Raw genomic sequence first — 12,240 nt, 5'->3', positions numbered from 1 at the left:
ATGGTACTCATCTGGGTGATACCCGGACTGACTCTGCCCACACCCCCTCCACCTGAAAGGAAGGCTAATAACCCGGTTGTCATCACACCAATCAACAATGTAACCAGGACCATCATAGAAGCCACTGATAGGATATCAATCAAATCTGCCGAATGGACACTCATCACATTTTTTGATCTCAGTCAGCTGGCCCGAGAGATCAAGACGGTCAAACGAGGCATCCAATCTATAAAACAATGGTGCCCAACGGCTTACGAGGTCTGTCCCACGATCATACAAACATTGCAACAGGAAGTGGCAGAAATCCAAGATGCTGATCAGTTAATGCATCATCAACGGCAAAAACGCGGAGCACTGAACATCGTTGGAAATATCGCGAATGGGCTGTTCGGAGTACTCGATGATCAGTACGCCAAACGGATGGAAGAAATTATTGGTAAACTAAGAACCCAAGAAAGCATCACGCATAAAATAGTAGAGAACCAGACGTCAGTTCTGGATACCACCATCAACATTATGCGGAGTACGACGATCGAAACGCAGAAGAGGATGCAGGACCTAGAAGCCATCCTGGCCAGAATCAAGGTGAGAAGCCATGCGGCTGATCGGTATCTGCCACATGCAGTTTCAGAGTTCGTCGTCGTGGCAAGTCACATTCGTCGAGTTCAGGATGCTGTCCCTGCATTGGTGTCGGTAGAACAAGTGAAACAGGTGATCACAAAAATACAAACACACCTTCCACCGGGAAGACGATTACCCATCACAAGTGAGACAGCACGAGACTTACATATATCGACTGGCGACCACAAGGGTACAAGAAACCGAGGACTTACTAATGTTCCATACGAGTGTTCCATTAGTCGAAGAAGACGAATTCACAGTATATCGGATGGAGTCAATTCCACAAATAACGAGAGAAGGCCTGGTGATAACCAAGACGGAAACAAAATATCTAGCAGTCGATGATCATCGGAAACTTTGCGATCAATCAAGAACACCTCAGTCAGTGTATCAGCGGGACGAACGGAAATAAGGTATGCGAATATAAGCAAACACTATTGGGCCCGGACGCCCATCAACTCCCTTGTACGATGGCGGCACTATCAAGACATCGGGCAAGGGAATGTAAGCCAGAACCAATCAAGGGGACCAGTTATTGGGTTCAATTAACAGAGCAGAATGCATGGATCTTTGGGACAATGAAGCCAATAACAATGACCTATGTATGCTCGGACGAAAAAGATCAAATCATCATCGACGAAGTAGGCAAGCTGACAATCAGGCAAGATTGTGTGATCCCAAGCCCGACCATTACATTGTTGGGGCGGGCACAGTTTAACTCATCAGGAACAATAAGGATGTCAGGTAGTTACGTTCACGAGTGGCCATCACATGAAAAAATAAGGACAACAGAAGGACAGTTGGAAGCAACATTAGATCAGCTAGACCAACTACATGCAGAGGTGCAGGGGTTAAAAACATGGACAAAGCAAGCACAGGAAGAGGTGGACAACGAGGCAGACTGGAATCTGGTTCATCAATATTCCGGAGTAATAATGTCAGGAGTAGCAATCCTCATAGCCGCATGGGCAGGGTACACGCGGTGTGCCCGGAAGAACACCTCAGCAACCCATCACCGGAGGACGACAATAACCCAAGGAGAAGAATTCCAGCTGGTCGAACAACGACCCGGGCTGGCCATGTTGGCAAGAGATGGACACCACAAGAGATTTGAAGTGTACGATCCAGAGACTCCACAGTAAAAGGCAAGCAAGACATACATAGTTATAAGAAGGGTTTATTAAATTAAGGTAATCTTAAGAAGCTTCTCCATCACTGGTACCCATCGAGGAAGCACCACTATCAGTAGAAAGGTTGTCATCACTGCTCCAAGCGGAACGACGAGAGAGGCGCCGTCGGGAAATACGGCCAAACGGTCGAAACTGGACAATAATGAGATCGCGATCCTCCATTCCCAGAGAGGCGGGGGTACCGCGGCGAGGAAGAATGCGGCCATAGTACCAGAAGTGAAGATCAGAGCAGCGTAAGCGGAGGCTGCGACAATATTCATCCATGAACTCCTGGATGTTGGAGTCCCGCTCATGGCAGGTCCATTTCATACGGCCATAATAAGGACCAATAACTCGAAAGAAGAGCAACGACATGATCAACGAAGATACGAAGAGTGGTGCAAAAAACGAACCAGCAGCCCCTATTATTGAATACTTCAATGGGGGGGGGAGAATGTTGGCACCTAGTGCCAAGACCTACTAATCAATCAAGATGCATCAGCAGGTCACAATACATGGCACCTAGTGTCATCAAGATGCATCAGCAGGTCAGAATGTATGTTGGCACCTAGTGTCATCAAGATGCATCAGCAGATCAGCATATACAAGCATCAGACCTACTAGCCTATTAATATTGTAACTCTAAGCATAAGCCAATACCCAACTCGGCACTAGTCGATGGCTCCGGAAGCAGAGTCAGCGTGATCAGCGGGAAGAATGACCGACTGACCGAGACAAGCCGAAACTAGCCAGCGAAGCCGAAATGCGTGTGGAAAACAGTACGTGAACAAACAACCCCTGAGTCAGCAGACTCAGAGGTTGGTGACCCTGGCATTAACCTTAGTATTAGCACGTCCAGAACCTTGACCTTTCTTAGATTTAATGATGTATAATTTAGCATCTTATATAAGAGGTATTCTTCTGAAATAAAGACAGTTCCGAAATCAGAGTCAATAGTCTCGTTACTCAGTGCGTAACTCAGCCTACATCACGTGATCCTGTGTAAAACGATTCACAAGTAGGACCCGCGGCATACCAGTCTACTCCGAGTGTTGCTCCCGTGAAACGGACCGCCAGTAGACCCCGCGTTCTCTAACTACTCCGAGTGTTGCTCCCGTGAAACGGACCACGAGGAGATCTCGCAACATACCAGTCTAGCTCGAGTGTTGCTACCGTAAAACCGGACCACCAGCCGACCCCGCACTATCTAACCTACTTCGAGTGTTGCTCCCGTGAAACGGACCGCCAGTAGGATCGGCCGATAAGGGATCAGCCGAATCACCATCCCAACGGTGCTTGAGGAAAACCCTACAAAGGACTTCAAGCACGCAACCGCAATTCCAGCCTGATCACAGCAAGCGTCTGGCCAACCCGAGCAGTCCCTTGCAGAAACCAGCTAAATTTAGTCAGACTATTTACGTTCCTTGACTACGACTCCGGGACCTACCGCTACTCCCGCGAGTTCAAGTTTGACGTAGTTGCCGCATAACGCTCTACGGACGAACAGCTGTTTTGCCCAAATATGTATGATACATTTTTTCTGCGAAGTTGGTTCAAGGGTGCTGCCAACTGCGAATAATTTGGAATAAAATTGCAATAATAGTTTACTTTACCCATAAACGCTTCCAATTGTTGCAAATTCTCAGGAGGCTTTAGTTGTTTTACAGCTTCTAGTCCTGAAGTATCTGGAAGAACACCGTTTGCGAATATTCTTCTTCCCAAATGTTCAATTTCATCCTTGAGGAAAAAGCATTTCTTCATTTTGCATCTAATACCGTTGTCCTGAAGAATACTAAGAACTTGATCGAGTCTTTTCAAATTTTCTGCCCTAGTCGGTGCTGAAATGATGATGTCATCAAGATAGTTCCCGCAACCTTCTATTCCTTTTTGGAGTTGTTCTAGGTATCTTTGAAAGATTGCCGGAGCGCAGGGTATTCCATATGGAAGACGTTGATATTGAAAAAGGCCCAGCGGTGTGTTCACGACCATATTCTGTTTGGACGCTTCATCCAATTCCATTTGTAGATAGGCCTCTTTAAGGTCTATTTTGATGAACTGCTTGCCATGACGGATGATGCGAAATAGAGCCTCTTTTGTGGGCAACGGGTACTGCTCGATGTCAATTTGTGCGTTGACTGCTTGTTTAAAGTCACCACAAATTCGAATCGCTCCACCTGGCTTAGGTACGAGAACAATTGGGGATGCCCAGTTGCTAAACTTCACCGGTTTCCAAATCCCTGCTTGGACTAATCTGTCTGCCTCTGCCTTAAATTTTTCTATTTGTGCAAAAGGAATTCGGCGGCTTTTATAAAACTTCGGTGTTGCTGTCGATTTTAAAACTACACTGGCTTTGAAGTCTTTTATCTCTCCCATTGCGGGCTAAAAAACGTTTTTATATTTGTTGTGTATGTCAGTCACATTGACACTGTGCACCTCGTTAATGTTCGATACTGGCATTATATCAAAACCGAATGTTTTGAATAAATCCAAACCAAAAAGATTGTTCGAATTTTCCACGTTTACCACTATTAATATAATTTCTCTTTCTATTTCACCACATTTCGCAACCGTATGCAGCTCCCCAAGCAATGGTATTGGTGTGCGCCCAAATGAGTGCAACACTCGTGAGCGTATGTGTTTGAGTTTATTACGGATGCGGTTGCTCCTGAGTCCATTTAAAATGAAACCCCTTTGTTTAAGATTTCCAGATCAATGACTTTTTTGTTCCTTTAATTTTTGATTAAGCCTGTTACACTGTACACTGCTTCAATCATTTCTATATCGTTTGCTTCGTTTTTATCTTGCTTTTTAACTTGGTCTTGATTTCGCCAATTACTTTTGTCTTGATTTGACATACATACGACGGTAATATGTCCCTTTCTACCATACGGTATCGCGAAACTTGCACATTTCTCTTGGATGAGAATGACCACAGCCAGAGCACGATTTTAATGCGTTTTTGTTTGATTTCCTTACTGGCGTTTCTTTTTGATAACTATTTATTGCATTGAGGGGTACATTTTTTTCTATATTTTCTTTTAGCATTGCTACGTTTTTTGTTGTTGTCTCGTAAGTTTCTGCTATTATGAGCACATCTTCAAGAGTTGGTTGCGTCTTTTGAAAAGCAGATGCGCGAACTGCATTATATGGCGTATGTACTATGATTTGATCGCGAATCATTTCATCTACATAGTTTGACAAACAACCTTCTGCGTTGCACACAAATTCACGAGCATTCACGAGCGAACCCGCGCATGTCGGCTACCCACTTTCTATGTGTTTGTGAATGTTTCATCTCTCTTTTGAAGAACTCGTAACGAGCTGCAACAATATGACGTTTGGTTGTGAAATGCTCCGTGAGCTTGTCTGTGAGTTGCTTGTATGTAAATGTGTTCAAATTGCTACTTCCCAAAAGATTTTTTAGAAGTTCAAATATTGATACACCACACCACGAAAGGAAGTAAGCTTTTTGTTTCAGATCTGCACTGACCGAATATATATTGAAATGTTGTGATAATTGTTCCAGATATGACTCCCAGCTTTGTACATCTTTGTCAAATATGTGAAACGGAGGGCATATAGATTCACCCGCGCGTACCGAATCACTCACGCTTGCTGCGGCATTTTTGCTTAGTATATCTTGCATCCAGTTCCGTTGCTGCTCTAATATAGTTGTCGTAAATTCCTGCTGTTGAGCCAGGATTGCTTGTAATAAGTTAGTATCTGTCGGCATCTTGATGAAAATCAACAATTGCGTGATACGCTTTTCTTTTATCCTCGTCGTTAAGATAATATGTCCATAAGGTAGAGGTCTGTGCTTTCATTCTGAAGTGTGGCTGCGAACTGCCTTTATTAAAGTGTGTATATCTATTTTCGAATTTACAGAGATGCCCATAATGTTGGTGATTACAATGTCTGGTAACGTTAGTATAAGAGGAGAGAGTGTAGGTTTTATTGTAAGTATACATATATGACAGATCGAATGTATCGTGAATGGCGATTCTACTGGGCGGACACATTTCAACCCCTCGTATGGACGGATGAAATTTTTTGCCGCGCCCGTATCTATTAAAAGTCTCATATCTACCCCCGCTACTCTTCCTCTGATGACAGGTAGCAGGGATTTTCCCCTAAAAAATTAATTGCGTCCGAAACATATTCATGGATAGCATCGTCACTGACTTCTTGTGCCGCGCTTAAAGCTGCGGCGGTGTAATCTTCGGTTTAGTTTGGGCCCTGAGTAATGTGATTTACCCTCTGCCTTTTGGGCGGGCCGGATCGATCGGATCTTGCGCCTTTGGAACTTGCTTCCTTTTTCTATCTTCCAGGCTCATCGCGAACGATGCTGCGAAGGTGTACCTCTCGTGGTTTGATTCCACTTCTTGAGCCAATGCCAGCGCAGTTGGCATGTCGTTCGGCTTTGCCGAGAAAAGGACATCGGTGAGGCTGCGCTTGAGGCCCGAAATAAAAATGCGGAGCGCATCATCCCGGAACTTTTCGCATAAAATTCTTGCCGCTTATGCTTCGTACGACATAGTTGCCTTATTAGTAAGGAAGGTGAGTTTTTTATCGACCTCGTCATAGTATTGCAGAAGCGTGAGCGTTTAATATAAGCGTTTAATATAAAGTTAACACAAAAATATTAAAGTGGAGCTGCAGAAATTATTCCGGCAGCGATTTATTTCATTTAGTTTGAAGCTAAGCTAATGCAGATATAGGAAAGCATATAGTTGGAGGTGCTCACTTACCTGTTTCCCCAATTTGTTACAGTGGGTACTTTTAGATGTTAGGCGCCAATTAATATGATGCGGTCAAGTGATAAACCGCCGTCGACAATTTCCACTCCAATTAACAAGATATGGAAAGGTGATGATTGGGACAACCCTTTGATGACTTCTAGCCGGCTGGCCGTAGAATATCAATTAGGAAGATTATGTTGGAGGGATGACAATCCCTCTTTATCTGCTGGACTAGAGACTCAGTCAGATTTGTAATAATAAGTGTTTTACGACGGATCGTCGGAGTTTCAATGTTGGAGCGATGGCTCTTTATTTCATAAATGCAAAAACAGAACTGAACTTAAGAACTAACAAAAGTGAGACTCATAGCGGCCACTCTAATGGGCAGTGCTTGCCGGCTATGCACGAGCTTCCGGCCAGACGCTGGGACAGCAATTTGGCCGGAGCGAGCTTTCGGACGATCGGTCATTGCAGTCGCCCGGTTGACTTAGTTAACTACTGCCCCCTTCAGATTAAGGCCGCCCTCGGCCGACCCTATTTGGACAATCACTTCCTTTAGTTGGGCCGCGGATCTCTTGGCCTGGGTGACTCGCCAATAAGTGAGGCCGATACAAATCAATGCGCAGCAAACTGCTCCCGCGACTAGCGCTATCTGGTGCGAGCGGTAGTTGTTGACATCTTCCCCAAATCTCTTGATATGCTCCAGGTTACTTTCACTCAAGCGGTGAAGGTATGGGAGGCTGAGAATATTGTGCTCCAGAGAAATGTTCCGGGAAGGCGAGCTGGCTACTCCTGGTGCCCTCTTCTGGGAAATATCATGATTGATATATCGGGTTTCATTAACTGTGGCACTCTCGATGAAGGTGATAAGGTGTGTTCCTTGCAAGTAGATGTAAGTGCCATTGTCCACACTCACGCGAGCCGGGCGATCGTTTATGATGAGGATTCCCTCGTCCACATATGTGATGGGATGCAGATCGCTATGCTGGATGTCGTAGTGCGCAATCTCACCCGGGTGGAGTTCCTGGGCGCAAGATCTTCTCAGCGCCAGTTGGCAAAATGTGACTCCCGATGACATGGAGCAGTTTTTTACCGTGTGGATCTCTCCATCGCAGTCCGCTATGACCTTGTCCTCCAGTCTGAGCATTGTGTCGTGATGTGACACGGGAAAAATTGTAATTTTGACGCAAGCTGACTTAATTTTAGGAAACTTAATAATGAAATGAATAATGTTAGCGGATTGTAAAACTTTAACGGACGCAACGGACAATATATCTTTGATGGGGGTATCTGTGGGCTCCTCTATCCACATACTTTCCAGGTCTGCATGATCTAGTATGCGAGGGCTAACTATATTGATTTTGGCGAGCGCTATTGCAAGCAATAAATTTTGCAGCTCCATTGTAATCATCCTATTCCGAGATAATAACATCTCGTATAGGTGTCCCGAATCAATTTGTGATTCTTTAGTCGACCTCAGAATTTGATTGACTGTGCTAGTAATGTTATTTATCAGTTCCTGTACTTTACTGTTAATATTGACCTGTCTATTGTTTGCATTAATGAGCTGGAATTCGGTAAGTCGGATTTTTTCAAAATCCTCCGCGCCTGGCGTTCCCTCCACTACCTTTAACGCCGCTCCCAAAAAGTCTAAACTCATAGCTACTCTATGGTGGAATCTCAGTGACTCGAGTAGGTTACGCAGGTGAGCAACATCTACGCTCAAAAGTTTCTGCATGTGTGACTGGGGAAACATGTGAATCATGTTATTAGTCTCTTCCACCACGCGCCTGTATCCTGAGAGATTGCCGTGTGTCCTACGAATGCAAATTCTTCCCATACTAATATTCGACCATCAATATATTTGGCCTGCGAGTAGTCCGTGACGTGTGCCGATGTTAGGGTCAAAAGGAATAACAGAGGTACAGGAGTGAACCTGGAATTTTTGAATTCATTGTAGTGTTTTGCAAAATTTAAGAAGCCCACCACCAAGCATATAAATCAAAGCGTAGAATAGCCTAAGTAAACACAACACATAACGACAAATAAAAAATAAGAAAACTTATGTTACCAAGTGGCTAGGAATAAAAATGTGAAAAAGGTGGTAAAAAATTATCAGACGAATCAAGTCAACATGACCATGCCTCGTCTACCTAAGGTTGTCCTTGTGAACCACCCTCCCCTTAATGCGGACTGTGGTCCCCATGGCCGCTTCTACAACTTTCTCTTCACACAATGAAGAGAGTTTGTTGCCTAGTCGCCTGATGGATTTTACTAGGACTTTTTCGCCAACTTCGAACACCCTGTTTTGTCGGGAAGCATTTTCCCTGTTCCTGAGCTTATCTTGGGCGATCCTAATCTTATCCTGAATCTCATACAGTGGTTCTTCCGATTGTGTTTGTATCACGTCGGCCGGCCTCTTGTCGATGACCGAATGGATAGATTTATTGTACCTGGCTGTGGCCAGTAAGATTAGCTCGACAGTGTCACTGGTGCCTTTATCAATTTTAAGGCATCTGGCGAGCTCCACCAGAGTGCTGTGGAAGCGCTCCACTTGTCCGTTTGAGGTACTGTGGAGGGGCTGTGCGTTTGAAACGTTAACGCCGAAATGGTTTTCCAGCATGGTCAAAATGGTGTGCGATTTTAACGATGGTTCGTTGTCGCAATATATGACCTTGGTTTTAGGGAAAACATTCATCAGCAGCAGTAATGCCGGTTTAAGGTCCTCTATGGTTCTAGAGGGAATTGATTGGACCATGGCAAATTTCGAGAATTTGTCAATGCACGTAAGGAAATGTTTTTTGACCGCGGAGAAAATGTCTATGTGTAGCATTTCTCCTACATGAGATGGGAGTGGTGTCTCTGTTTTTGGGGTGTCTGTCATACTTTGCCTTAGCGCATGTCCTACAATTAGCGACTATTTCGCTTGCTAGTTTAGCCATTTTCGGGAAGTAGTACTCGGAGAGTACCTGCTTCACGTTTTCTTGGGCAGACCTGTGAGCTCTGTTATGCTCGACAGTGAGAATCTCCCGCCTCTCGTCAATCGCAAAAATATCCGTTAGTCGGTTTTTGCAGTGCCAAAATTTGGTGGCAGGAAATTGTCGAACCAATTTGTCCTATCGTGTGCAAATCGCAATGGATGGCGTTTACGCCTTTAGGAACTATTACGTCCGCGAGCTTCTCCAGCAATGACTCAATGTTATGCCGTCTCTTGTTTCCAAAGAGAACGAAGCTGCGTTTCGACGGACAGCGGGCTTCCTCCAGAGTTATCTGGTTTTGGAAGCAATTTAGAGGCTTTTCCGTTAATGGGATAGTGTGGGTTAGCGACAGCTCACTGTGAATTGTGGCCGCGCTTGAAAATGCCTCTTCCTCTTCTACAACGTTGAGTTGTTGCCTCGAGACGGCATCTAAAGGATCATTGCATTGAACATTGTCTTTGATATCAATGGGCTCATAAACCTTGATTTTTGGAGCCTTTGCTTGTGAGGGTGCGATTTGCACCGCTGCCACCTGGGCGGCCAACTGCTCTAAGGCTTGGCGCAATTCCTGCTCTTTGTTGACCCTTTCCGCTAAGGCATGGTTAACCGCGGCCTGAATTACAACTTTAAGCTGCTCTGTGGGGTTAGTACGCGGGGGCCCTTCGCTATCAGATTCTGAGTCACTGGCGTATGGTTTATTCTCCCTGTACCTCTGGAATGGAGAGCTCATATGTGGCCAAGTTAAATCGCACTAGTAGATTAATGTTTGCTCAAGCTATTCTGCCCATGAAGGCAGTTGGCATGGCAAGGGGTGTGCGGGGCCGGAGCCGCCGCTCTAGCAACAAAGTAAATGAGCTCGTCAAATCGAGCCGGTGCCCTGCCAAGCAGCGACAGGGTCAAGGGTATGCGGGGACTGAGCCTCCGCTATGAGAAACAAAGAAATGAATAGCAAGAATTTGCCACACAAATTCATATGCAGCCGGATCGGGTTTCCAGCAGTGGCCGAGTGGGGGTAATAAAAAAAAAAGGTATTGCGAGGCAAATACTAAAAATTAGGATCTAAGCAAAGAAAATTATATAAATAAATTCACAATTTATGAATTTCCAAACGGCAAAATTAATCGCCGATATTAGGTGAAAAATAATTTTAAATATATTCACGACTAATTCGTTAGCGGCGGCCTAGTGCTTTAGATGTATTTAATATCCGTACTTATTTTTGGCAGTAAAATGCAAACAATACACAAACAGCATAAATCAAATACTATTATCGCACATATGATTCACCATTAAATTGTCAATAATGAGTTAATTGATTTTTATTTAATATAAAGTTAACACAAAAATATTAAAGTGGAGCTGCAGAAATTATTCCGGCAGCGATTTATTTCATTTAGTTTGAAGCTAAGCTAATGCAGATATAGGAAAGCATATAGTTGGAGGTGCTCACTTACCTGTTTCCCCAATTTGTTACAGTGGGTACTTTTAGATGTTAGGCGCCAATTAATATGATGCGGTCAAGTGATAAACCGCCGTCGACAATTTCCACTCCAATTAACAAGATATGGAAAGGTGATGATTGGGACAACCCTTTGATGACTTCTAGCCGGCTGGCCGTAGAATATCAATTAGGAAGATTATGTTGGAGGGATGACTATCCCTCTTTATCTGCTGGACTAGAGACTCAGTCAGATTTGTAATAATAAGTGTTTTACGACGGATCGTCGGAGTTTCAATGTTGGAGCGATGGCTCTTTATTTCATAAATGCAAAAACAGAACTGAACTTAAGAACTAACAAAAGTGAGACTCATAGCGGCCACTCTAATGGGCAGTGCTTGCCGGCTATGCACGAGCTTCCGGCCAGACGCTGGGACAGCAATGTGCTCCAGGTTACGTTCACTCAAGCGGTGAAGGTATGGGAGGCTGAGAATATTGTGCTCCAGAGAAATGTTCCGGGAAGGCGAGCTGGCTACTCCTGGTGCCCTCTTCTGGGAAATATCATGATTGATATATCGGGTTTCATTAACTGTGGCACTCTCGATGAAGGTGATAAGGTGTGTTCCTTGCAAGTAGATCTAAGTGCCATTGTCCACACTCACGCGAGCCGGGCGATCGTTTATGATGAGGATTCCCTCGTCCACATATGTGATGGGATGCAGATCGCTATGCTGGATGTCGTAGTGCGCAATCTCACCCGGGTGGAGTTCCTGGGCGCAAGATCTTCTCAGCGCCAGTTGGCAAAATTTTTTACCGTGTGGATCTCTCCATCGCAGTCCGCTATGACCTTGTCCTCCAGTCTGAGCATTGTGTCGTGATGTGACACGGGAAAAATTGTAATTTTGACGCAAGCTGACTTAATTTTAGGAAACTTAATAATGAAATGAATAATGTTAGCGGATTGTAAAACTTTAACGGACGCAACGGACAATATATCTTTGATGGGGGTATCTGTGGGCTCCTCTATCCACATACTTTCCAGGTCTGCATGATCTAGTATGCGAGGGCTAACTATATTGATTTTGGCGAGCGCTATTGCAAGCAATAAATTTTGCAGCTCCATTGTAATCATCCTATTCCGAGATAATAACATCTCGTATAGGTGTCCCGAATCAATTTGTGATTCTTTAGTCGACCTCAGAATTTGATTGACTGTGCTAGTAATGTTATTTATCAGTTCCTGTACTTTACTGTTAATATTGACCTGTCTATTGTTTGCATTAATGAGCTGGAAT

The 12,240-nt window shown here is 44.4% G+C and overlaps 1 protein-coding gene across 1 annotated transcript; it reads left to right on the top strand.

Annotated features, from left to right (window-relative positions):
* On the top strand, nt 1-1,033 carry LOC123258228. Its single transcript, XM_044718104.1, has 2 exons — nt 1-766; nt 861-1,033. The coding sequence occupies exons 1-2, from the start codon at nt 1-3 to the stop codon at nt 1,031-1,033; spliced, it is 939 nt and encodes a 312-aa protein (XP_044574039.1).
* Nucleotides 1,034-12,240: the final 11,207 nt, after the last annotated feature.

Source organism: Drosophila ananassae (genome assembly GCF_017639315.1).
Source record: "Drosophila ananassae strain 14024-0371.13 chromosome Y unlocalized genomic scaffold, ASM1763931v2 tig00000119, whole genome shotgun sequence".
Classification (NCBI taxonomy): Eukaryota; Metazoa; Arthropoda; class Insecta; order Diptera; family Drosophilidae; genus Drosophila; species Drosophila ananassae.
The sequence above is the reverse complement of the archived record's forward strand: the minus strand, read 5'-3'. Positions and strand labels throughout refer to the sequence as shown.

Excerpts from the sequence above, each read along its gene's own strand:
- LOC123258228 (XM_044718104.1), top strand. The coding sequence starts at position 1 with ATGGTACTCATCTGGGTGATACCCGGACTGACTCTGCCCACACCCCCT. Across the intron at positions 767-860 it reads AAGACGATTACCCATCACAA|TCGAAGAAGACGAATTCACA; the intron begins GTGAGACAGCAC and ends GTGTTCCATTAG.